The 27,920-nt window shown below is 44.4% G+C and overlaps 1 protein-coding gene across 2 annotated transcripts; it reads right to left on the bottom strand.

Moving 5' to 3' along the window:
- Positions 1-28: 28 nt before the first annotated feature.
- On the bottom strand, positions 29-27,339 carry LOC139102122 (uncharacterized). 2 transcript variants are annotated; one of them, XM_070655823.1, is made up of 6 exons: positions 26,703-27,339; positions 26,165-26,612; positions 8,117-8,171; positions 3,151-3,307; positions 1,896-2,067; positions 29-1,729 (listed from the first exon to the last, which is right to left on the bottom strand). In XM_070655823.1, exons 2-6 carry the CDS (start codon positions 26,534-26,536, stop codon positions 1,643-1,645), a joined length of 843 nt encoding a protein of 280 aa, XP_070511924.1. In that variant the 5' UTR covers positions 26,537-26,612; positions 26,703-27,339; the 3' UTR covers positions 29-1,642. The 2 variants fall into 2 exon arrangements, with proteins under 2 accessions (XP_070511924.1, XP_070511915.1); XM_070655814.1 differs by having other exon boundaries at positions 27,184-27,339.
- Between the last annotated feature and the right edge of the window lie 581 nt (positions 27,340-27,920).

The raw sequence follows: 27,920 nt of genomic DNA, 5'->3' as shown, positions 1-27,920 counted from the left end.
ATAAGATTTTCACGGATTGGTTGATAAATTAAAGTTGTAACAAACTGAATCGTTTACATTATTTTTCACCTGCAGCACATCTATCGCAGGACTTTGACAAACATAATGAGATACGAAATATACTTAATATTAACGTCGATTCCATACTTAAATACGATTAATAATAATTGTTACTATGCAAGGCAGACGTTGGATTTCTTTTACTGCCGTATAAGAACACATGGTCCCGCGGAGTCCTGACTTACTCGTCTCTCTTCTCCTAGCGGAAACTACTTTTACATTTAGTGGCAGCACTTCTATGTAATCATAATAATATAACTTCCTCATCAATTTGCGCGAGATCACCTGGAAAATGCCAAGTGTCGAACGGAATATCCGTCGTTATAGCTGCACTGATTCGCGGTGCCAGAAGCCACCGCAACAAGAAACTTCCAGGCGATAAGTCGCATAATCACTTTTTTATATCGTTTATTATCCAAATATCTATTTCGTGATATATTATTAAGGGACGAAGTAGTGCCACCGTCAACGATCTAAGCTTCGTACAAAATACACTCTTTCTACGTGCCCGAAATCGCGTAAAAAATCGCAGGAAACACCGTCGTGATTTTCGAGAGAAAAGGGAAAGGGGACGAAAAGAATTTGTCCAAAGGCGTGAGAGTGATCCTTGGTAAATATTCGCCGTCAGTAATTCTTGCGACATGACTTTGAATATTTCCCAATATTTAATTAAAGAGAACGTGACATATCGATTAAGATTAAAGGCTCGTAGTAGAGACGGTTTCTCGTTCAAGTAACCGACAAATGTCCACGGACAAATTCTTTCGTTATCTCGTCGTCTACCGCTACTATCTATTGTCGATCTGTGTGTGTTCTATTGTGTTATCACGCTGCCGATGCCATCGCGACAAAATGACCATCTTCGTAAGAAAAAATACGTCGATTATTACACTCAAGTCGACATCTGCACATACAATATAACTGAATTATCGCATTTACGATAATTGCCGTATAATATAACGTTATCGCATCGACGTACTAAGCACGATCGGCACACGTTGATCTATCCTTAAACGAAGACACATGGTTGATTGCTGATTGTATTGTACACCGAGAGACCCGATTCGCAGTGCAAATTTTACAATAATCACTCGCGCGCTGCTTTGATCCCTTGAGCACTACACAAACAACGCCATATAATTTACGGTACCTTGTCGTAAAGTCTTAAACTGCGAGGCACGTCGCTCGGTCCTTCGTGTTGTTTGGGAATAATTTTATAGCGTATTGCGTGGCGGTATACTAAATGTACGCGAGAAACTCCTCGAGATAGATCCGAGAATCAGATCGTTCCCTCGTTCGCGATAGCGATCAAATACACGCTCGTTACACATTTCATCGCGTTATCTTAACGCCAGTTAAGACTCAAAATGCCTGCTACGGATACACGCCACCCGATGCGCCAAATGACACCGGTAATAATCCTCGGGTTAAGGAAATTTTATCGGGCTATGCGTTATGTACACTGATTGCAATCGATAAAGGCGCTCAAGGATGAAATTACGAGCCATCCAGGTGGGATCATTCTCTTCACCCGGGCGCGACATTGCTTCGCGATTTACGCAACCTTCGAACTTCACTGGCTTCATTGGGACTCGGTGCAGGGCCTTAACTTCGCTCTCGCCGTTATTAAAAGATTGCTCGGTTCCGTCGTCGCCCGTGACTGCTCTTGCTGAAAAAAAAACAATCATATTTGTATAATACTATAGGCACAGCGTATACATAATTTTTTTTTCGAAGATTTGAGAATGTAATAGTTCTGATTTCAAGACGCGAAACGTCAGGATAGAATATTTTAAAGGGAAAATATCAGCTGACTAAGCGTAACTTCGGATTACCGTGAGTTGAATGTGTCTTGCTCTCTGCTCGATCGCCCTTTGCAAGGCGGTTCTGGGATCGTCCTTGTAACTTTCTTCACGATTTCTTTCAGCCTCCCTTCTCGATGCAGCTTCCCTTTGTTTCTCCAGGGCACGTTGCAGCTCGCTCTTTTGGTTCAAAACGTTCTTGCCACTGCAAAAAAAACAGAAATATATTAGATATTAAGAACTAGATTAGATAGAGAAATAATATAATTATATAACAATGACAATGATCCCCACGTTGATTTTTTCAGGATCGCGTTGTAAGATTACGTTGTCTCGAGTGTAAAAAAAAAAATGCTACGCGTGCGAATTGGCGTGAATTACGTGCCAAGGTAAAAGTCGGCAAGCGTAAACCGTTTAATTCCATCGGAGCGTGAAGAATTGTAGGTGTGTCTCGAGCACGGTCGCGTACCGATTAGACGTAAACAAGGAAAAATTAACGTGGAAACGTATTCGAGTCTATCTTGATTGACCGCGATCGAAAGTAAGCATACATAATAGCGCGAAAAATAGTATTTCACAGGACAAAAAACTCACTCGATCACGCTCGGGCTCGCAATAAAAATAAGTCCGCAGTGCCAGCTTTCATCAGGAAGTTTTACACCTGGCTAACCGGCTTTCTGATTTCATCGCAATGGTATCTCTTTCTTTCTCCCTCTCTCTCTCTCTTTCTCTCGTAATATTAATTAATATTATTAATTGATTTTAAATTTCCTGGCCAAGCCAGCGGTAAGATATTTTGAGAAAATTTTTCATTCAAAATTTCAATCTTGCCACAGGCCGAATAAAAGAGATTGCCTACGCAAAACCCTGCCGCTGTAGAGAATTATTCACCGTCGAGGAATTAATGAAATTACAAAAACATTCAGAGAAACTTTAGGTAATGAATTCATTAAGAGAAAAATTTATTAAGAAAAAAAAAAGAAAAAAAATCCTTAATAAAGAGAATTTAAAACATATCCTTGTAATTAATTTTTATATAAAAGAAACGGCAAGATTAAGTGTTTTTAGTTTGAGTTTCTAGTTTCTGCGATAGAAACATATATTAAAAATCTTCAGAATAAGAACGAGAAGTAAAAAAAGAGAGAACAAGAGAGAGGGGGAATTTATAAAACATCGCGAATAAATCTCACAGAGAAGGAAGCGTTTTTAGTTAAAGTTTCTAATTTCTAATTTAATTTCCTTCGAACGTTATTAATCAAACGCAACAAACTTTGATACTTTTACTTACATTTTTTGGTTGAAAAGTAACTCCCTGTGAAGGTCTTTGTGATTAGTGGAGGTAAGGCAAGGGTTATATGGTTTCCTCGGCAAGATCAAGCCGTCTGGTCCCATGTGAGGAGCCGGTGGTGGCGGTGGTACGCCCAGAACCGGTGCCATTTTTTTTCCTAAAAAAAAAATTAAGTAAAAAAATAATAATTTATAATTAATTAAAAGTCACGTTACAAATTTAATTTTTTTTAACGTTTCAACAAATTGAAAGGGATATAAAAGTATTTCCAGTCGAGGTTGCTTGATAGACTGACCAAAGTGATACCGTTAGCTCTTTTCTTTTATAAATAAACAGTAACAACCGGTGCACGTGGCCACTTCTAAAATTAATAAATCAATGCGGTTTTTTTAGTAAACAATCACCTTCCAACGACGCTATTCTTGCTTTCACTGAATTGACCTGCTCGCACATCGTCATGATATCGCGACTGAAATCCTCGGTACGCGTAGACGTATCAAAGAGTTAAAGTTCTATATATTCTTATAAGGCTTCGCGGATATAGTAGAGTTAATTGGATAAGACACCCGCGCAAATGGAAGAACTACGGCTCAAGGTGAAACAAACAACGTTTCCGTTCCGATCGAAACGAGTTGATAGATCCATGATCGGAACAAATCCAAGAAAAAAAAAAAAAAAAATGAAATCATAAGAAAAGAAGTGAAAATGTAATTACGAGGACATTTGCTGTGATGCTCATCTCGCGTGTTCGTTCTACTTCCGTTCCCTTTGCCTTCGGCGAGGACGCAACGCGCTTTCAGATAAAAATCGTACGGTGTCGAAATTGCAGCTTCAGGCCGCGAGAATCCGTTTGCCGTCGGATGTTTCGTGTCGTGATTTTCTTCGACGTCGGTGCTTAGGAAATTCGTTTCTAGCCTCAATACAGCGGATGAACGTCGATAGTACGCCGAATACATTTGTCATCCGTTTGCTTATCATCGTTTATTCAAGATACCGCGGATTCTATTAATATAACGTGTCATTTCCGCTCGCCTAGATAAATGAAATCGGCCAAATTGAAAAAAGAAAAAAAAAAGAAAAACTTGACATAATCGAACATAATACTTGGATTGATGTTTTGAAACCAATTTTCTGCTATTCGGATTACGTCAACGCGAAATGTAAAAATGGGCAAATTTATTTCGAGCTGTCCGATAAAATATTCGATCGAGCCGCGAAACGAGGTCGCGAAAGTAAGCGAACGTTTCGTTCGCGTGCATCGCGGCGTACTGCATACGCGATTTGATGGAAATCCGGTGACAGGTCTCATTAGGAAGAGGTCACGATATTTAATTGAATGACCTGAAAATCCACCCGCACACTACAGACTGTCTAAATAAAATAAAATCAACTAACTTCGTTATTCCGCGGCGTTTAATGTTACTCGATATTAACAAATCGGATTCATAATTTTAACGGTGACTGGGTAGAAGAATAAATTTAATAAAATTATTACGTGCGCGGCATGGAATGTGCTTCTTTTATAAAAAAAAGAAAAAACACAAAAACTGTCAAGTAAGATATTTCTTATTCGGTTGTTCACACTCGAATGCATCCGTTCTGTTTATTCCCTCGCAAAGTCATTGACTCGCCGGCGGTACGTTGATCCGAATTTTTTTAAAAGCGCAAGATAAGCCAACGCACACACAATGCAACGCATCATTAACGTGGATAAGCTTGAAGTAACAAGATAAGAGTATTCGAGCTTAACAATTAGATACGAGCCCATGTAATCGCCGACAACGAAGAGCGGAGAGTATTCTCTTTTTTTCTTTTTTATTTTTTTATTTTTATTTTATTTTATTCGAGCGCAAATGGCAATAGGCATTTCCTATTTACGGGACTTCGATTCCGCCAGATATTCGCGTATCTTCATCGAATCATCGTTCAGTTTAAATTCACCGGAGCGTGATTCACGGAGGGATGACGTTGTGCATGACAATAGGAAGCCCGTTACACGATCATCTACTTACGCGTCGCGCATCGACAACCTTATATGGAAAATATCACAGGTCCCGGGTTCGATTTTACAACAGTTCGCTACGCAAGTTGGCCTAACATTTAATAGAATCGGAAGTACCAGGCCTACAAAAAAATCCGCGTTCTCTTAAAACTAAAAATTTCCCTTGATTACAATTTTTTTATTTTTTTTTTATTTTCTTTTTTTGGTAAATGCGCTATAATTTAGAGTCGGAAAGCAATGTCGAGTAAAGACGGAACGTCACCAGGAAATTGCATTGTTTTACGATAAGTAATAAAGTTCTCTCTTTTTTTTTTTTTTTTTTAAGAAAGGAGATTCCGGGAAGCTTTCTTAGTTTGCGAGTTTTATTTTCTTCGACGATCTAAAGGCCGTGTCAGGCCGTCAGTGATGATCTCACGACGTGGGCGAGCCTCGTCGTCGCAGGACGGATTCGGATTGTTGGATTTTACGAGCGGAAAGTGAATTTCGCGCCCGGGACGTCCGACGAGGCGCGACGCCCGTTAATCGCCCGCGGAGCGAAGCGTGTTTTACAGTCTCGCGGACAAGTCTCCTCATCCCGCGTAGACGCCGGCGAACGTACGCGCGCGAGATAATGACAAGCGTACGCGAGATACAAATCGAAAGTTTACGGCCGCGAAATATCCTCCGCGACGACACTTTCCTCGATCTCTCGGCAAGCAAAAACTACGCACTCTCACTTTCAATGCCGGCGATCCGACAGCGGGCGATTACGAGAATACGAATTTCGAGAACGCGAAGATACGAAACGGTATCCAAGAGAAGCTGCACAAATTTTTGGCGCGCATCGCCGCTCGGGAGAAAAAAAAAAGAAAAATAAATCATTAATTGAAAAAAAAAGAAAGAAAGAAAAAAAGAAAGAAAAAAAAAGAAAAAGAAAAGAAAAAAAAGCGAGTGGGCTCGTTTGATCGTAGATTCCGAAGTTTCTGTGCGCCCGGGAGAAATCGCGCGGTGATCGAAGTCGTAACAATTAAGTCCGTAATCACGGTTACGGTATAATCCCTAATTATTCATTAACAATTAAAATCTAATTACGAAACTGTCTGCGTATCGCGCGTACCGCAACGTTGATTGCGGCTATCCTTGAATCCCGGCGCGGAAAGATTATCAGACCCGCAAAGCCGACGGCGGCACTTTCGATCGCCTTTGCATTACGTGGCAGAGGTTCGACCCGCGGATTAAATCAAAGATGACATAATGCTCTAATAATCCGCGGCGCGATACAAGGCCCTCCCCTCCCCTCCCCCTCGCGATTCCGTTGTATCATCTCTCGGTTTCTTCCTCCTTCCCGCTTTCACTGCGCTGCTTATCTAACGCTTTATCCGCGCGCCACACGCAATTAAATAAAGCAAGATCCCGCAAGAAGGAAAACCAGCCTGGAATAAAAGCGCTACTAATCAACGCGATCGACGTGGATCACGAAATTAACGCGGCGATCATTCGTAAAAAAAAAAAAAATAATAAAACTGACGAATGAACGGCGCGAACGGAGAACCGCGTAAGAAAATATCCGACGAGACAAGTCTATCGTGAAGTAAATAATAAAAAAAGGTATCTCCGCGGCAGTTCGTTAAAACGTATACCCGCGAAGCAGCCGCCGCAGCTTCCGCGTAAAGTTATTTATGAGAGGCTGTGCTATTCGATAATTAATCGAGGCTCGGCCGATGCGCGCCGCCGAGATAAGAAAATTATACGAACGCTCGCGATTATTCAAACTTCCGAAGTGTGTCCGAAGGGGGATTAATCTCGGGCGGAGCCCGTGGAGAGGAAGGGGGGGAGGGGGAAGGAGTGTCCCGGCCGAAAGATGATGCGGCGGAATTAACGGGTCGTGAAACGAATGTGAGGAGGGAATGAGGCGCGCGCTGCAAGTCCGGGAACATAATTTTTCAGGCAGATGTGCGGACCACGGAAGGGAGATCATTGCACCGGCAAGGAGGAGCAGCTGAAGTAGCGTGAGAAAATGCGGCCGCGATCATCGTCGTTGCGGACACACGCGCGTACGCCTCGCATTCGTCCGGAATGATAGCGAGCGAAAGGGCAAAGTCAGGGCCGACGAAAGCCTCGAGGACGACGTGTTACGTCACCGAGATAAACGCGCTCTCGCAGCATCCCGAGAGGCCGTCTCACATCAGCGAGACTGTCGTCCATTCGTCCGATAAGTGAAATGAATTAATTTATTTAATTTTATTTTTGTTTTGTTTTAAAACCGTTTGACTTCTTTTTTTATTTTTTTTTCGGGCGTGTCCGCGAGAGTCTCCGTAACCCGAATCGCGCGATTATCGTGGAAAAAGCACTTGCGGTTTTTATAAAGGCGTAATGAACGTGGCGCTAATTAGATGCACTTGTGTCGTGTGAGAGGTAATGAAAACGCCGATACGAGGCGCGCTTGATTTACGAGGTGAAAACCGCGGCTGTAAATTACAGCCGGAGTTGTAAAAACCGAAGCCGTGAATTTCTACCGAGTGCGCGAAACGTCTCGAACATTATGTTCTAATTAGACCGGTAATGAGTAGTGCGCGAGCGTCACGACGGTTTCGCTCTTAAATGAAACTGCGTGCTCCTTCGACGTGCGTGATCTCGTCAAGACTTTTAGAAGCACCGGTTTCACGAGAATATCCGAACAACATTTATCTATACGTACTGCAACACTCGAGGTAAAATAAAGAAGAAAAAAAAAAGAAAGAAGAAAAAAAAAATAAAGAATCAGAGAACGTTCGTGCAGTCTTGAATTGTCTCACCGACGATTTCTTTATGCAGTGGAATTTCGTCAATGAAACTAAGGCACCGCCGACTGCATTGAATGAATCTAATTCCGTGTGGTCGTCATCGTTGATTGCGGCTCTTTACGAAGGAACGAATGAGGAGGAAGATAAAAAAAAAAAGAAAGAGAGAGAAAGAAGAGACAGCGTTACAATTCGAGTGACTCACCGTTTGTCAAACCGTCGACGTCGTCCGAGTCGCACTTGAAACCGTTAGTAATCACCTGAAACACATACGCAAAGCTTGATTAACGGCGATTTATGATTACAGTTAGAAAAAACGGCAAGAGGAATGATACAATGATCCACTTGTACTTTGTTCTACCTCGCTCCTAATTATAAATTTTTCTTTTAATTAATCTGCATTGAATCGCTCATATTAAAGAGCCACGTTTGCGTTGCTAATAACTCGATTTTTCGCGGCAGAACGAGGCCCGATTTCGCGATCGGCGTTCCGACTTCTTGCCGCCATCGTCATCGATGATTTCGCTAACAATGAGACACGTCGCTCTCATTTGGCCGCAACGTCAAACGTTCGATCAGAATCGCGATCCCGGACTGTCAGAATTTTGCGAAACGCCTCGCGTTTTGCACGGGGCTCGTGTAAAATCGGATAAAACCAACCGCTTCCGGTTGGCATCTGAGAGATGATGACTCGTAATTGCGGCGGTTTTCCATCCGGCGTGCACGGCGGCGTTCAGCGACGCTGAAGCGGTCATCTATCGTATAATCGCTGCTGTGAGAATGTATAAACATGACGAAAAATCGAGGTATTACGCATGGGAAACGCACGCTAATCGCTCTAAAGTCAACCATCAAGCGGTATGCTAATGGCATGAAATTAGTTATCTCTCTTACGATATTACGCGAGATCACAATCCTGAGAAAGCCGTTCTAATCCCTAAACGCGTAATTTGTTTCCGTTATCCACACGAGAATAATTCTTTCGTGCTTCGTGCGTGCCTTGCGGTATGAAAAGAATAATGGAGAAAATCTCTCTTGACCGGTTAACACAATAAATGACAGAATCGCGGAAAAGTCAGTTTCTTAAATATTAGAAAAAAAAAGAAAAAAAAAATTTACGAAAGAAAAATATTGCCAGGCTAATATTAGTTTTACGCATCATTAAATGCAATCTTCTAAGGTTTCTTTAGCTCCAATACAAATAAAAACCTGTTGACGCGAAATTTATGCGTGGTACTCGGAAGTACTCTCGATTTCGCATAACTGGTTATGGAAAACGATAATTATCGGGACCGAAAAAAAAGGGAAAAAAAATATACATCGTACGAGTCTTCTGCCTGATAAATGAAAGCTTGTACGTCAATTTACGATGATGCCCCGAATGCCCCATGGCGTGCATGAAGGGCTGTAGTTATCGCTAACAGTTTCCGCCCTTGATTTCGGCCACCGATAGCGCTTCTTTAAAAACCGCAAGTTAAAAATAAAATAAAATAATATTACATTAACGAGCACTTACAGAGCTCGTATTCGCCGCAATCTTCTGCGACGTGTTGAAAATAATAACTCAATATCGCTACCTCGCATTCACGTTACATTCGTAAACGAGGTTTCTAAACTGCCCTTACCTTTGAACATTCGTACTAATTTCTAAAAAGGCTAATTCGTTTATACGCAACGCGACTATTTAACGATATTTACTCGCGAGGCAATTACCGTGATAGATGGTTCCTCGCGCATCATCGCGACGAACGACTCTATGAAAGACATCGGTTTTAATCTGGGAAAGCTGCCGGGCGAAGGAATCTTAACGAAGGCATTTAGATGCGGAGACACGTGAGGAAAAGAAAAGAAAAAAAAAAAGAAGGCATTAAGTCAGTCTTGAGAGAATCGAGGAAAATCGGCCCGGCGCGGCGCCGTTGATTTGCACACAGTTCGACGTTTCTCCTTGCCGCTGAAACGAAACCGAACCGTCTTACCACCGTATATAGACCGTAAGCAATTTCGCGGGGCATCCATCCACCGACTATTGTATGTAACTAGCCGCGGCGCGCGATGTTCATCGTACATACGGATACGCACGTGCACCGAAGGGCAGAAATGGCGTTTTCTACGGCGACAGCGGCTAGGCGTACGTAATTCTACGTAACTCTAGGCAGAGGCAGGGGATGAAAGAACGGGGATAAATCAGTCTTCGGCAATCCGGCCGGCGCGGTATATACATACGTTACATGTGAAACTCGACGCGCACGACGCTAAAGTCACGTTCCCTAGCTGCCGTCGCCATATCTGCCTGTCAGCGTACGTACAACCGCTAATTGTATCCTCTCGCACGCGCTCAACCGCACCGCGGTTTGGAGTTTAGGTTTCCACCCTCGGGCCTGGGCTTGCGACCGGCGTTGTTTAAATCGTGCGTGTTTACGCGCGGCCACGTGAAACAAGTCCCCGGATTTGGTACGAGCGTCGAAGGGAGGGACCCTCCCCCAGTCCCCCGCGCCGGGTGTTCCCCGGAAGGAAGTGGAGGGTATTAATATTTCTCGCACGGCACGGGAGGGAACGACAATTGTCGGCGATGGTTACTCAATCTACTCGCATTCGCGTCCTGGAGGGAGGGGAGAAAAAAAAAAAAGGGAAAGTAAAATAAAATAAAAAGCACGGAGAGCCAGCTGACCGAATTGTCGGAGGGCAACGGGCCCTTTGCGGTAAACCGGCGGACTTGATTATTAAAACAATTTTGAAAAGAGGAGGAGAGCCTCGTTAATGAATGTGAGAAACCTGACAGTCCCTCGTGTCGTGTAACAACGTCAGACGGTACGTGTTTTTTTTCTTTTTTAATTCTTTCTATTTTTACGCGAAGGATTATTTGTCTGTAATACGCACGGAATCGTACCTACTGCGGTTCCATCGTAACGACGCATCGACTCGTTTCGCTTAATGAGTAACGTCGTAAAGCCGCGTGTAACAATGAGCCGAAGAAAGGTGCATTTGCATACAGCCGGCACGAACGCGGTCGTAATAATTCCACCCAAGCGTTTGAAGTTCAAGCGAATTTTCTCCGCGTTTAGAAGCGATTATCGCGAGCGCTGGAAGGAAAGCTCGAGGCATCGGTTTACTGAAAGTAACACTTTTCGCGAGGATTGTCTCGGCGCCTCCGGCGCGGAGGTCCTCGTGGCCTCTCACCTACGTTTTATCGAAGCTGTCCCCGAAACGGTCGGTTTAACGCTCGAACACGCGGCGCATAAAAGCTCGGTATTTTCTCTTCGACGCGAAGCGATAATTGCCGCCATTTATTTCTCGCCGGTTCGCTCACGAGGGCTCGAGGAAGCCCGAGGTGCGCGAGAATATCCGTTTATCATCCCTAGAAAGGCACCTAGTTTTCATTAACAGACCGCTTCGAGAGATACCTCCGCTCATAAATGTTTTTATTTCACCTCGCGGAAATATAAACGTAAGCAGAAATGCTCCACGCTTTCGGTTAAGTCGCTGTGCGAATTGAGACTAGCTCGTAGCGCATTCGCTCGGCTAAGAACACGCGAATGGAAGCTGAAATTTCAGCACGTAAAACGAATTTTATTTCCCCATCAATTTTCCAAGTGCACTATATTTTACGTAAAATAAAAAAAAAAAAAAAAAACTATCAGTGATAGAGATATTCGATGACCAAGTTTAGTAATCTCACTTCGAGTTTATTGCCCCGTCGAGATTCACTAAAATTCCCAATTTGAAGAACGAGAACGTTTCAAAAGAAGCCGTAAATTTCGCTTTTCGTTTATGTAATCTACAATAATCGAAACGGCTTGTTTTTACGGTCCGTGTCTCGTAGCTCTGGAAATTGGCACGACAACGTGTAACCCAGCGGTCGTGACGGAGTGATTTATAATTTCTAGTCTAAAGTCCCTTCCACGCTGCCGTACTTAACAACGTAAACTTTACGACGTGGCGGATAGCCCATGAATATCCTGATTATTTCACCGAGAATTCCCTCTACTTTCGATTTTCTCCGGCCACTGAAGCATCAACGAGCAGAGGAGCTAGATAGACGGATCGAGAAAATGTATTTGGTCACGACATTTACACCCTTCAATGAGTATTTAAATATATAACCCTATAATTTATATATTACTCTCAAATACTCGATAAAAAAAAAAGATTAAAATAAAAATCAAACCTTAGATCGCAAAATAAATTTCAATATTTATTTAAAATCCTGTCACCTAAGCATTTTATTTTAAATTAACATTTAAAATGTACGAAAAAGAATACAATCATTTTTATAAAAATAAAAAATATATAAAATATAAATAAAAAATAATAAAAAAATAAAAATAAACGACAAAGTCTCGTAAATAAGACTACGGAGTCCGTAATTTATGTCTTTCACACCCACGCTAATTAGATCTTTCACCTTTCCTGTCTCTAATACACGAGACCTGCGCGCGTTGACGCGGGCATAATCACCTCTTTCAGAAAAAAAGAAAAAAAAAAAAATTACCGCTTGCCGAGTCGCCGAAGTGTCAGTTTCGTTTCAGGACGAGCGATCGATTTCCGACGACAATCTCGTTCGCGGTGGGCGCGGCTCAGCGTCTGATCTCCTCATCTCGCGTGCATCGCGCCGACAAACGATTTGACGTAATGAACGGCAATTCCGCGAGACTTGGCCGCTGCGTAAGGATGGAATCGGGTCTGTGCTTTCTCGCAGCAGCTCTTCCAGGCGGTTCCTCCTAATAATTTACAACTAGAACCCGTCCAGCTGCTCGCACAAACTCGCGCAGGTTGCGAAAGAGTCAACGTGGAGGACACGTTAGACGCCCGGTAACATCCACGATAATTACGTCTTCGATTGACGGGAGAGGTGTAGCCGGTCATTAAATTAATCTCCTTCCAATTAACGTTTCGTACAATGTTTAACATCGGCTACCTCTCGTCGTACGTTAGTACGTTCCAATTTATAACGAGCTTGTTCGCTTTAACGTACACAACGATCGGCACGAAGTAACTCGCGGCTTTGAATTTAATTTATCTGAAACACGGGGCTGTTCAGAGATAGACGCCGCCGCGCGTTCAAAGTCCCGATGAAATAGACGATAAATGGATAAAGATTTCGCGATTGATACACGGCGGTGAAGAGCGTTCACGGTGGATCTCTGTGAAGCGTCGCAAATTTTAACCTCGACACTTGACGACGGGATATCGCGCCGTTCGAACGAGGGACTTGTCCTAATGACGATAATCATCGAATGGCCGATTAAGCACAGCTTGCCCGGCACCGTAGAGATCTAATATAATAATCAGGATTGATCAACGACGAGCACGCCCATCTGTTTCGCAACGCACTCTCCCAGCGGGTCATTCTCGTGTAAAAAAAAAAAGAAAAAAAATATATATAGATAAATCTTTCGTATCTTCTTTCAATCTCGGCAACGAGAGGATACCTTGCTCGAGTGCGCGAGTTATTCGCATACAATTTGATAGAGATGAGCGAGCAAACTGCAAACCGTGTTAACCGTTAAAATCCGGAGCGAACCTTTGGAATTTAAAGTGCCACAGTTTTTTTTGTGTACCTTAAACTATTTAGGAAATAGGCCGGCTGTTATTTATTATTATTTTTTTTTTTTTTTTTTTTCTTCCACGCCGGTCTTCTCGTTAGAGAGATTAAAAATTGCACGCGTCAGCGAAGCGCTTCAAACGAGCGCGCGTTTCAAGGATTTGCGTACGGGATCGACGTTGAAGTGACGTTTCTCGCTTTCTCGCCTCGTCAAAAATACAACGAAGGTCCTACGTAGGTTGGGTGTACCTTCGTTTTATCGGCAGGGTCGATCGATCGTGGATGCTTGACGGCGCATCGGGTCTTGCTCCGCTCGCTTCGTCGAACAAGCAGCGAACGTTCCACCAAGGACTTAACGAAAAGCCACCTAATGTAACGACCTTCTCGATTAATTTCGCTGGTACGAGCTGCGAGAAACTATGCCCGAGCCCGCGCGTTACGCGACATTGACGTGCGAGAACGGAAGCATATGTCGCACATATGCCGCGATCAAACGATCGGAATGTACGTCGTGCGGTTGACGCGAAGAACACGTATTCCAAATATTCGCGGCACGTAAACTGAAAGTCAGAGACTTTCCGCGCGATTTACACCCTCTCGGCGAATCAAACTCCTCCCCCAGAATTTTCAGTTTTTTTTTTTCGGATTCGTAAAATATTTCCGCCGACTCTCGGCGGCCTTTAAACGCCTTCTCGACCTCACCCGCGAGGCGGGTCTTTAAATAACTTTCCAAGTTCTCGTGAGCAATTGCAATCTCGATACCTTCCTAGGGGGAATAGCGGTTTGCCGTATGAGCTTACGCCAGCGGAGCGGTGGTCCTTTGCGTTCTAAAAATCCCTCGACTGGCACGTGGCTTTCGAGAGCGACGGGACTTACACGCGGCCCAGCTTCGCCTACGGGCCGGGATCGTTTCCGACGCGGAAAGACATAGCGATACAAAAATTAATACCTGGCGTGTTAGATGGATCGTTCAACGGGTTGTCAAAGGTCTTTCCCTCTTCCGTGCGGTCGTTACGAATATCCGCGAGCAGAGCGAAGGAGAAAAAAAACACAAAAAAAGAACCACCTCGTTACTTTTACTCTTATCTCGGCCGTGCGTGTTGCGTCGTTACGTGTCGCTACACGGGCTCTCACACTCTGGGCTTGCGAACAACAACCCGCGCGCTCGAGCGACGCGAACTGACTGACACCCGCCGCGCCGAGAAGTCGAGAGTCGAGATCAGGCCGGAGCGCGATGCGCGTGGAGTAAAAGGACGGGCCGGCGAACACGCGCGACCCCGTGGGTGCGTTGTAACGGGTACCTCTAACGCTATCCACGCATCTCCTACGGCAGCAACGGCCGTGAATCCGCTGACATTCACGGAGGATTCTATCAAAGGGTAAAAAAAAAAAAATAAAAATAAAAAAAAAAGGAACAGATCGCCGTACTTGATGCCGCGACGGCTAATACCGGCCTGCTTCTCTATTTTTATGAGTCGCGCGGATAATAGTACTTTCTCAAGGAGAGCTCTTTGCGTATTTAACACAAGGATCACCGCTTCAAAAGTGCCCGAGGTCTCGTAAAAATAGAATATTTAACAACAATTCACCGTCGGCTGCGAAGCCGCGTAATTTTAAATTGTTTACGTAGCGGACGAGGGGAGAAATTAAAAAGGGAAAGAAAAGTTTACGTCAGGCGAGAGGCAAAAATGCCGCGACGAAAGTTAAAGATCTCCCGGAAGAGACGAGGGAAGTCTTCCTTCTTTTCGAACGTAATGCGATATTTTTTTTGGTCCGAATTCTCGCAACGGAATGCCAGCGGCCAGAAAGGCGGTGCAGCCGGTAGTCCTGCAGTTTCTATGATGTCAAGGTTCACGGACGTGGGAACGGGGTGGGAGCAGCCTTCTCGTAATCCGCCGCGATTATCTTAGCTTTTAAAAGGTGATTGACAAATCCGGTAATTGCGGCGCGTTTAGATATCGATCCAGATACCTCGATCGCGGCCGTGATTTCGCTCGATCCATTTCAGTGCTATCAAACGCTATTTATCTAATGGAATCCGGACCGATATCTTCCACATTTTTTTCCCGACGATAAAGGTGCGTTCCTTTTATCATTCTAACAATAAGTAATAGTAAAAAAAAATATATATATATATATATAAATAAAAAAGAAAAAAGTAATAAAATTAAATTAAAACATTTTTTTTATATATAAAAAAAAAGATTAAAATGTAAGTATTCCTGTATTTTCTCGGGGAAAATATATATATATATATATATATGTATATATAAATAAAAAAGAAAAAAATAATTTAATTAAATTAAAACATTTTTTTTATATATAAAAAAAAGATTAAAATGTAAGTATTCCTGTATTTTCTCGGGAAAAAAAATTCCGACAGCGTTACCTTTCCTTCCCGCAGGGAGCTATCACCTTTTCACACTCACGATACGCAAAGTGTGCACACATCGAGCGCACTTGTGACTCGCGGCACCGTAACAGATAGCACACGAGCAACAAATCAGAGAATCGGTTCTTTTAACGAGCTTAGATCGTTGTCGCGTGATTATCGATAGCGCGGGGAATTGCGAATAATTTTGCTTCACGAGCGCAGGCAAAAATCGAGCAGAGTAAACGGTACGTGAACAAACCGGAGGGAAAAAGAAGGACGCGATCGATGTCCGCCGGGATCGGGATCGTGCGAGAGACTGAATCTCATGCCGTGAAAACGTGCTTCCCATCGAAAGCACCTGTACCATCGGCCATATACTTTCACTCTCTCGTAATCGGCAACTGATCACCAAGTCATTTGAACGCGCCGATTCGTGAAACGTTTTTTATTATTATTACTTTTTTTTTTTACCGCCGACACCAAGTCATTAGTAATCATCGCGGGGTCTTGCGAACGTTACAATGCATCGTAGAGTTACGCACCGCGTGAAAAAATAATTTTCACGCTAGAAGAAATAAGCGGAGAAACGGAGCAGCTGTTTTGCTTCAAAAATTCATGTCAGAGGAAATAAAATTTGCTACGATAAACGAGATAAACGCGGCGCGAATAGCAAAATGATAGTTTTCTTCATGAATTTTATATAGGTGAAAGGAAGAAGAAAAAAAATAATAAAAAAAAAATAGTGTTCCATTATAAAGTGTATTACGTTTCCGCGAACGTAAAGCCGAGTCGACCGAGTGCCAAAGTTTGCCGGAAAATCGGTTACACCTCGCGACGCGAAGCGTTAGCTGGGACCCGGTCAAAGTAAATCAATCGGGAAACCACGAGAGTTAGGAACTGCGGCTAATTGAAAAGTTGCGGTGCATCAACTTGGCCGCGGTAACAAATAACGGTTGCATTAAGACGTCGATAATTCGCGCGATTCGAAAACTCGGTTAAACCTCCCTCAACTAACTGCACTTGTGGATGCTAAATATTTTTTTTATTTTAATTAAAAATTATGTTCTTCACCCTAAAAAATTTCTATAAGTATGTGTCAATATCTGTTCTAGAATAAATAATTAAATAATTAAAAACCTATAACCGGGGCAAAGTCTCCGAGTTTTAGAATATTTGACCTGCGAATTGAGGTTGAAGGTATTCCGGAATTAAAAAAAAAAAAAAAAAAAAAAAAAAGAAAAAGTTTATCGAAAATTCGGTAAGGCTTGTATCGCATATTTTAGAATATTTTTCACGTTTCCACGGTGGAAACGCGGAGCGAATCGCTACGAGAGATCGAGACCAATCGAAAAGCTGCAAGATGTTTTTCAGCGTAGCATTGAACAGCAGGATTTTCTGTCGCCTTATAATTCACGGCGCCTTTCCCTTACGTGACTCCATAATTTATGGCATTTTAGAAATTAGACATGCGCTACTGCATATCTTATCTACGTCATTTATCCCGTCTGCGCGTCCAGATGCACAACGTGCCTAAGTATCGATGAAAGTCCGAGGGCGTTAATTGCGAACTATCAATTGCGATGTAGAATGTTGCGCACGACGAGTATAATTTATACACGACTAGCAATTAAAGAATAATTGCACGATACTCTAAACATTAAAAAAAAAAAAGAAATTCCGTATATCTAGCTACAAAAAGAAAAAAAAAAAATAAAACATATCCAAATTAGTATTATTAAAATGATTAATAGATAAACTAAATTAATGAATCGATAAATATTAATAAATTAATTCAGACTTAAATAATGCGAGCTAAACGAACGCAAGTCGTCAAAATAGAAACGCGCGACAAAACTTGGATTAAAAATGCACCGACCCGATTTCTTATTCAACCTGTTCGATTTCAATTCCCTTTTCCGGCATGCCCAGGATAAACGCATTGTTACGCGGCAACGTAACGTACAAATTAGCAGAGTTTACGGAGTGACGAGTGTTGTGATTAGGAAGGTTTCTCTCTTCGGGGCGGTTCTTTGGTCGATTAAACGTGCGTACGTGCACGCTTGTTCCGCGTGCGTTGCCGTTCGATCGTTTAGAAAGCGAGCGTCCGCGCGCCGGCGGCGCCTGCAGCTTTGTTTCCTCGGTTCCCTGAGAACCAGGAAAAGCGAAACCGAACGCGTGCACGTCCTCTCGCCTCCGGGTGTCGCGCGAAAAGACAATGAGAGACGGCGGCGCGCTATCGTCAGCACCGCGAATTTCTATATCTTCGATCGACGTCGAAGAAAACGGAACCGCTTGGCTCTCTGCCCTACGAAACGAAGTGGCGGAATTGACAATCATGCAAGTGAAAGAAGCGCCTTCTTTTCGTGAAACTTTTTGCGATGGCCTCGTCAGACAAAGTAGCATACTTTTTACCGGCTTTAGAATTAGAAAGTTCGAGATATAAAAAAGAAGAAGAAGGAAAGAAAAAAAAAGGAAAAAAAAGCCGCAGTTACACGCGATGTTAAATAAACTAAAAATCTAAAGATATAACTTTGTCGCTCTCGCACAGAACAAATTCTTAGCCTTAAACGCCGCTTTCCGTCGCGTTCACGCGCCGTCAAGTTCCTGTCGGCGAAGGCAACGTCCCAAAGTGCGCTATCGTTAGAAAGTAAAACGCTAGAAGACGAACGTGGAACGTCCTTCGCCACTGTCTTCGCTAAATGTCGCGAATAGACAATAGCGAAATGCACCTCGGTACGACACTCTCACTTCCTTCAACGGAACAGCAGTTCTCGCCTTATTACGTGTTGTACAATGATTAAAGTTGTTTCCGAAAGAATTTCCAAGGCTCGGTTGTGCAAATATTCTGTACCGACGTTTGTTCAATTCTTGTTAATTAAAATCTTTTTTCTTTGCATTAATTATTTTATTTCGTCTCACGTTTTTAAGTATTTATATTAAAAAAAAATGTATATATATAGAAATTTAATTGTCGTTATTTTTCCGCGATGCTAATTTATTCTCTCGCTTAAGTCATTTAATTAAATTCGTAAATGTTACCCTAATTTTTATTATTTCGTCAAGCATCATAAATACTCTCCGCGTATAGATTATTAATCGAAACGGCGTTTCTTTTCGGATGCGCACTACACGAAACTACCGCGATCACGTTTCTTACGTGTATGAGAGACAAATAATAGACGGGCGCTGCCGTGGAAAAGTGTTAATTCACGGTTATTGCGGGAGCGAGGCACCTATCAGTGTGGCAGAAACAAAGTCATTAAAATGCGGTCAAATTACAGCCGTACTTCGCCTAGTGTCCGTGAAATCAGTACGTTGTCTCTCTTCCGTGATGTAATGAATCCATCACTGGACTATGACATACGCACGAGATACGCGGTTGCGATCGTAGAATTAAAGAATAAACTTTTCTTCCTACCGATACCGACTACCTGCTTCGAAAGCTCTTTCCGCGATCCGCCGAACGAACGTCATTCGATTCTTCGATCGACCCAAAGTCATAATCAACGTCGACGGAAATTTAACAATTTAATTTAATTCACCAAGACGTAAGGGTGTAAAATTTCTTTCGGCGTTTAATTAAATTTTTTCAATAACGTCGAGCTTCGAGATTTTTTTATACCGATAAAAAATATGCTTGTCAGTTCGCGTCGCTGTGCCCTGCATCAAACGAAACAGGTCCGCGAGCGCGTACGGATCGGAAGCGAACACCTGGCGAACGCGATCCCTGGTGCCAGCCAAGTTTCTCCGTGGTGGATTATGTAAAACAAAAAGTACTGGTCCAACAGGATCGCCCGCAACATTCTATCGTTAGAGAGAAAGGAGGAGAGAGAAAGAAAGGAAAAGGGAGACGGCCTGGCGTTGCATCTGCTCCTCGTCCGGGAAGTGCCGCGGCGCGCGCGGATACGGAGCGGATTTTTGCGCGTTATGAAGCCGATAAGCGGCGGCGATAAAGCGTTCACCGCGGGATTAACATTATATTTAAACGTTTCGCTGGGCATGTCGAGGCTGTCGATAAATCTGCGACTCGCGCGGATCGGCACCGCACGCCGACATTCGAGGCGAAACTTTCTTACGTCGCATCCCGGTCGCCTCCCCTCGGTCTAATTAAACCTACAATTAACGTCGCGCTTTCATTTGATTTACGTCGAGCGTCTTAATTTTTTCTTCTTCGTTCTTTTTCTTTTTTTTTTTTTTTTTCCTTGTCCCTCCCGCCGGAAATTAACCGAGCCGACGTCGCGCAAAATTCCGCAAAATCTCGGCGGCTTTCACGTAGAAACCGCCGTCCGCGGAATTACGCGATTACGATCTGCCCCGAGACACTTACCGTCTCCGTCATCTTCTCTTCACGGGCGTGCACACGCGAACGCGCGATTTAATCGATTCCGCTTGATAGTACGGTGTGACCGTCTTTAGAAAGCGGTCCTCCGCCGTAGATCATAGCGAGCGGCGGCGCTTACTTTAATTGAGATGAGTCACGTTTGCAAACGTTATTAATACAATAATCGGCGGCGACGGTAATGACTGAGACGACGGCGATGATTTCTCTCCACACGGCGAACAGATAAACGCATACATTACACGTTTCAGTAACGAAGGAAACATTCGCGGCGTGTGTGTAAGAAGATTAACTCGATCCATCATTAAAATAGAATTTAAGCTTTTTTTTTTTTAATTCTTTTTTTTTTTTCCTTTTCTGTCGAATCTTTTTATCTGCCGCGATAATTCAAACTGTCAATGCCGCCGCGAGGGAAAGATAATTAAAGAACAGAGCGATATACCCGTCTGGCCAGTGGCACGTATCGACACAATGTATCAGATCGTTAGAAAGTAAAACAGCATCATACACGCGCGGTGATTGCCATTGGCGGCGATCTTTCACTTTAATAAACGTCCCGCGATCGCGGACGAGATTGCCCAGGTCTGCAGTTACGTGTTATAGATAGCCTAACGTTAATGAAATAGCGACCAGGTTTCCCCTTGTAAATTCCGCGACCTCGTCGTACACCTTGTCGAGCTTCGGAAAGCGACGTGACGGGAAGCTGAAGGGAAGTCAACCCTACTTTCGCGGTTCTGTAGCACGCGGGTCGAGAACTGGCGTAATAAGGGAAAAAAAAGGAAAAAAAAAAAGTGCTCGATTTCTTCAGGGCGGTCGCCGTTAAAGCGCGGCGGAACAATAGCGGGTGCAATTTCCGCGAAAGAAAAAGAGAGGGAAAGAGCGCCGCGGATTTGCGGCTCGCTCAGCCCAAGAACTGGGTAATCACGCGTTTTCAAGGGCCAGAGGGGCCATTCGCGGAACAATCCACGGTCGACTGCACTCGACTCGCGACAGAATGTACCCTCGAGATTCTCCGTCCGGGCTTCGCCTTCGCGGTGGCTTTTGCGTTTAATTACCTCCTACGTCGAAGGAAACGCTCTATTAGGCGTTATTGGCCTTCCCCATCGGCGATTTAATGGAAAATCGTCGGGCGCCGGCCGTCTTACCCGCGTCAGAGATCACGGCGACGGAAATGATTTCACACCCTGTATAAAGAATGCGTATCTACCGTACGGAAACTAGTTTCCCAGCACGGCGCGCAACCAGTTTCCAGTTAATTAATACCGCAAGACCGGGAGCCCGTCGCCCGCCCGTTGCCGTTCGAAAAACACGCGAGACGGTGACTCTTGTCCCCCAGTTCGCGACGACACCTGTTATCTATTATCTATTACCGATTAGCTGCGAAATCTGCGCGGAGCGGGGTGCCGGATTCTTCGACGGCGTACGCAGAGATTTATAAAAAATTTATATTACATTAATTTGATTTGTTTTTTTGTTGTTAAAAAATTTTTTTTTTTATTTTTTTTTTTAATTTATTTTATTCCGATTCGCGATTTCGTTGACTGGAATGTCTGTCCAAACTTTGTACAACCGCGAAACGGCGCGTGTGGGCATCGATAAGCGTTATCTCACGTTAATTATTTGACAAGTGTAACGAGCTCGAGGACTGTTTACATTGCCAATAACGAGAATTCGAAAGCGCCGTGACAATATGTCGTCATACGTGATGATAATTCGGTAACTCGTCGCGGCATCGAGATTACATTCGAAACGGCGATTAGTTAATTAAAATCGGTTATTAAAGTTAAGTATAAAAAAAATTTGTATCACCATCATAAATCGTCGGCTATGTTTTTCCTTCCCCCGTGCGCCGTAATTTTTTCTCTCGCAGCGTTACGCAATCGTTACGCTTGTCGTCTCTCGCCCCAGCGATCCGCGGCTTGATTATTTTTACATCCTATTAAACTGCAATTACATGCATCGTACGGACGTGAGCGGCGCAGAGGAAAATGAAATTCTGAGGTCGCGATACTGCGCACCGCACTTATTATCGTTAACGATTCACTATCGTCGCTCAATAAATAACCATAAGTAGGCAACATCCAAATCTCGAAATTCCTCGCGTGATAAGAACACCTATAATCTTTTACAACTACGCAGCGTGATAACAAGATCTCTCTCTCTCTCTCTCTCTCTTTTTCTCTCGTAGCACGTAAATATTTTTTACCTCTGTCATATATCCTTGTTTCGTACCATCCAAACCAGTTCGTAAATACGAGCAATTAAATTGCGCACGGAATCGGCGTCTTAAACTGCCTCAAAGAATCGTCGAAAAAAAACGGGGCCCGTACGTATTATCGCGAAGCTGCAAAGCTGCTCCTCTTTCGCCGCAGTGCACTTTTGCAGACGTGGATAAAAGTCTAAACCGCTGCCGGGCCGCTCCTCGAACAAAAGGACGAGGCACGGACGGCGAAATCGCGCGGTTTCTCGAAGACGGAGCACGCGGCGAAAAATGTTTAAAGCACGAGCGTAAACATCGGACTGACGAGGCTACACGCGCTGGCACCGACCACGCGCACCGGCCGACCTCAACAAGCTGCATTCATACCGAAAAAAAAAACTCGCGGACGGCACCGCGGGGATGCTGCCCGGCATCTGGACTGGTCAATGATCTGCGCCGGGCAGCTCCGCGAATGCAACGCACCGCGACGTCTCGATACCATTATCTTTTATGCAACAGCACGTAATACGTAACAGATGTGGCGCGACGTGTTTGTATAACGTAGATACGTTGCGCAAGACGTGCGTTAGCTACGAAAAACAGGTGGAAAAAAAATTCAATAATTTAACACCTGTATTTTATTACCTCGCAAATATTGGCGACTAATTTTCCTACTTTTACATTTAATTAAGAGTACGCTTGATTAAACCTCGTGGGACGTTTTGAAATAAATAAACGGGGAAGGAGGTGGAATTTACAAAAAGAAAAAAAAGGAAAAAAAAAAAAAGAAAATGTCTCGTTGAAGAAAGTCGATGGCTTGAGAAATTGTTGAAACGTCAACGCGGACGAATCGGTAGATCGTAAATTCGAAGCGAACGGACATCCGAGATCCGTCCCGGCGGTCGCTGACTCTCGATCGAGTGACTTGAGTGGGTTATTAGCGAGCAATCTAGGCGCAGTGATAATTTCGTGAAGGATCGATTGAATATTTATCAGTGACGTTCCCAGAGCTGCCTCTCCTCGCCTCGGCAATTAATCCCCGTCCCCCGAAATAGCAGCTTCCTCGTCAATATCGCCTGCCGCTGGTCATTGACCCCCGTGCACCATGTAACCGGTGTATTTCGAGCAAATTTCCAGCTAAATCTCGGATTCGTCTTACTCGCGGGAGCACGTGCTCGTCTCTTACGACATCGCGGAAAATCGTGACGCGATCTTCAAACCTTTTTTCCCCTCCGTGTGTTCCTCGGATATTTATTTCCCCGCCGCCACTTCCCGAAAAAAAATGTGCACACGCACGAAAGCAACAAAAGCGGGATAAATAAATTGTGCGGACGAACTAGTTCCCACCGAACTAGTTTTTCTGATTTATCACCTGACTTATCACTCGCGTTATGTTGCGAGAGTGATTATAATATGTGCAACGGCTATCGTTTAACGACTCGGCAACTTCGTAGCGAGGAGCAAGAGACATTTGCGCTATTATCTGAAAAATGCGAAATTATCGAAATATAAGAGAGAGAGAAAAAAAAAATCAGAGAAAGAGCACCAAGATAAGAGTCGTAAAAAATTTTTAATAGAAAAAGAACTTTTGCCTTTTTATTTTATTGCTACGTGTTACGAACGTGTGATACAACTCGGTTTCTGTGAACGCTCCTTAATACGAATTCCGCACAAAAGCGATGGAAAAGAACCTGCCACGGGGACCCCGTCCTGCCTCCAGACCCGAACATAATTCATCACGGAGTCTCACAATGCGACCGCAATCACCTCACCTTTACCGTCTCTAATACGACAGTTCTGGGAATTTAAGAAACGACACGGTCCGTCATCCGCAGCCGGCTACGTTCTCACCTGTTTCCTCAAAGTAAAATCTGGGAATAGTCCTCGGCGCATCAACGAACTTAAAAGCGGAAAATCGTCTGTGATTTCTAAATAATTTGTAAAACTGCACACGTGTGGCAGAGTTTTTGTAATATCTCTTTTGCGAAACGTTAACACGGAACGAGGAAAAAAATAAAATAAAATAAAATAAAAGAACCTCCACGAATTTCTATCTTGCGTTAAAATTTATGTTTGGCTGCGATAAAAATTCAATCTGTTTACACCCGGTTCTCGCCGACGTTACCGAAATCAAGAAACCTGCCAACGTACACGAGCACTTATTACCTAATTCGACACCCATGACTTTACGAGCTTTGCTCGATGACGAAGGACGTATTTCGTTACTCAAACTGAGCGAATTGATTTCGTACGGCTGGCGGCGTATGATAAAAATGATGAGAGTCTAGAAAGTGAAGGAGCCATAAAACGATACCGAGTTTCTTAAGCCTTTCAAGGATAGCAGGCGTATGCGTATCAAGTGGTATAAATGCCGGTTTCGAATCTATTTACGCAACTTTATCGCCGCGCGCATGTATATTCTCCATTGGCATAAATAAAGAAACGAGTTATTACGCAGCTTCCAACGAGCGGTATTACCGACTAGATCCTGTGTAATCTTCGCCAATAAATTAAAAAAAAAAAAACAAAAAAAAAGCGTATCCTATTAATATGTATAATTCGGTGCTAATTTAACGTACGCTAATTAGCACGACACGTCGCAGACGGATATCTAAATTTGTCCAACATGTAAACGTTTGAATACTTAAAAAAAAAAAAAAAAGATTTTCACAAGTAGCGATACTTTAATAACTATCGGTCGCGAAAAGAAACTTGTCGCGGGATTTCACCGGCAAGAGGCCCGAATATTCTGCGCGAGCGACTTCGCGGTTTCTTCGGCGAGAGACGCTTCTTCCGACACTTCGCTGCGACGAGATTCTCGCGGGTCGATAGTGCACCTGTCTGCTTCGGAGGTACCGTTGCGACCGGACCGGATGCCGGATCGCAGACGTCGGTCCCGAGCACTACGCGTCGGCATCGAGCGAGCGAGATTTCTCTCCCGAAAACTCGTTCTTTATCCTGAAAACTCGGCGGGCGCGTTCTTTCCCCGGTTCTCGCCCCGAAAAACCTCACTCGTGACTCACGTCCAGTCGAGATTTATCTGCGACTTTTGCCGCCGCACGTGCAAAAAACGCGAACGGCGGTCATGTTCCAGTGATACACCGGCGTTAATCGATAACGCTAATTTTTCTGCGCGCGAATGAAAAAAAGAAGGGAGAAAAAAAGAGAAACAGGTTAAACGAGCCATAAAAAGCATTGAATGCTCAAGAGGAAATACGCAAAGTGGTGTAAAGCCGTTGGGGCAATCGCGAGCCCGGAGAAATCGCGAAAAGAAACGCCGCGCGATCGGATCTCTTTAAAAATAGATTACGCTCGAGATGTAGAACGGTTTTAAACGCCGTATGATGTTTATCCTTGGATAAACGTGATATATTTAGCTTTATCTCTGACCATTTTCCGACGTATGTTTCCCTCACCGGGGGGACGTTAATTGAAGAATCAAGAAAGCAAAGAAGAAACGTAAAGCCAATCGATGCTCCACATTGTTCCTTAAATTAGCGGGCTGATATTTCTGAGCTGGACTAAATTGCAAAACTGGCAAATGCCCAAGTATAGCGTGTGCGATCCGATTATCCCGATGATTTTCTACAACACGGCATAAACTCATTTAGCTTCGAATAATATTCGAGCCTCGCGCCTTAAATATTTCTAAACGAAAGCGATCGGTGTTCATTATTTAACTCTTTCGGAAGTAATTAAGTCGATTAGCCTTTATTTTTTTTTTTTCCTTTTTCAAATTAGAAGCAAAGATTGGCCTACTTGATTTAATATTAGTGTTGAGAGAAAGGCCGCACGTACCTCGCTTGCCTGTTCGCAAGGGGAAGGCACTTTGGCAAAGAGCTCCTTCGGGAGGTCCTCGGTGCTCGCGACGTCGGCTGCGCTTCCGGAGTCGTCGTCCGCGCCGGATCCGGGGGTGACGCTTCCCTCGCCGTCCTTCTCCCTCGTCCGCTGCTCGTGCTTCGAGAGCAGCTCGCGCTGCTTCTGGAAGAACTCGGGCTCGCTGAAGCACTTCTCGAGGCTGGCGGCACGCTGGAGGGTCGTCGGCGAGCTCGGGGTCGAGCGCGAAAACTCGAGCTCGTCCCGCAGCAGGTTCTCCGCGCTCTTGTTGCATATTCGCGGCGGATCCTGGTCGCGGAACGTCCTGCGCTGGCCCTTCGATACCTCGCACATCGCGCGCTAACCAGATAATGCCCTTCGGGAGGCCACGTCCGGCGACATTTCACGCAACCATGTTCGGGACGAGCGGCTGAAAATAAAAAAAAAAAAAACGAGAGAGATAGTAAGTAAATATCCGATAATTGACAACGGATCAACGGAGGTACTCGCGAGAACATACTTTTAAATAGATTCCCAAGCACCGCCGACGTTATCAAGATATTACGTTCTCCCACTAAAGGGGGAGGAGGAGGAGGGAGGAGAGAACGTCGCCGACTGCTGAACACACGAATCACCTGGGAATGGTGTTATCGAACTTATGTTTTACCGCCGCTTTCCGCACGAGCGACGTCGGCGATACATCGTTAATTTAGATACGCGGAATCGATGGGTTGGGAACGGCGCCGCTCGCGAAACGGCGGCGTCCAGCGGCGATAAATAATCGAGCCGTACAACCGATGGCTAAATATACCTCGTTTTAGGCGCGGGAATGCCCGGGGGGCGATACACCTTTCGATCGCCCTCGCTTCGCGGACGTGCAAAAATGCATTTCGAAGAAGACGCGCTTTTTCGTCGCCGTTTAGATCGAGGGATGGGCGCGAAGCCTCCCTTTTCTCCGAAGGGAAAGAGATAACCTCCCCCGAGATAAATCGGAACCTTACCTGCGTCCCGTCTGGCGGAAAGTCCTTCGCACGATCTACGATCCTACGCGGAGACGCGGCCGGGCGCTTCCACGAGTTCCGCGACGACACCACCAGTAACGCGAGACTACTCCGCGAGAAACGACCGCTCCGCGTGCGTCATGCGGAAGGACATCTGTTGCCCCCTGCCCGCAACACCCTTCGCCCGAGCGAGACTGTCGCCCTCTCCCGCCGCCCCCTACCGCCGCCACCTTCTCGCCCTTTTCTCCTTTCCTCCGGTTCGCGCCGACCCCCTTTCCCTTTCGCGCACACGCGAGATCGTTACGCCAACACCACGCACGCGTAATGTACGGGATGGCGCGCGGAAAAGCAGCCCTGGGCGCCTTAGCGTCGGAAAGCTGCCATTGTCAAGGGTACAACGCGCGTTATCACGGCGATTCCTCTGGCCGGGAAGATTCCCCGACATATTCATTTATCCGCCAAACGAGAAAAACTCCGCTACGTTATCAACCTTCCCGTTTCCTTTTTTATTTTTCCTTCTCATTTAATTGTTGTAATTTAAATTAAAGAAATAAAATATATAAAACGCAACTAGAATTAAACTAAGTAGTTAATACGTGACGTATTAAAAAAATTTCTTTTTTGCGTTCGCTTGAATATTTAAAATGCAAAAGAGCCCTTCCGAGACTCGTCTACATCACTGCTTTTATTCCTCCGTCTCTATCTTCCCGTCTCCCTCTTCCCTCCCCCGTCCTTTA

The sequence above is a fragment of the Cardiocondyla obscurior genome, linkage group LG01 (assembly GCF_019399895.1).
Source record: "Cardiocondyla obscurior isolate alpha-2009 linkage group LG01, Cobs3.1, whole genome shotgun sequence".
In the NCBI taxonomy this organism is placed as follows: Eukaryota; Metazoa; Arthropoda; class Insecta; order Hymenoptera; family Formicidae; genus Cardiocondyla; species Cardiocondyla obscurior.
The sequence above is the reverse complement of the archived record's forward strand: the minus strand, read 5'-3'. Positions and strand labels throughout refer to the sequence as shown.

Bases quoted from the DNA above. Each gene is read 5' to 3' on its own strand.
- LOC139102122 (XM_070655823.1), bottom strand. From the start codon at position 26,536: ATGTGCGAGGTATCGAAGGGCCAGCGCAGGACGTTCCGCGACCAGGAT. The intron at 2,068-3,150 runs GTAAGTAAAAGT...TTTTTTTTGCAG, and splicing joins TTACTTTTCAACCAAAAAAT to TGGCAAGAACGTTTTGAACC. The intron at 1,730-1,895 runs GTAATCCGAAGT...TTTTTTTTTCAG, and splicing joins CAAGACACATTCAACTCACG to CAAGAGCAGTCACGGGCGAC.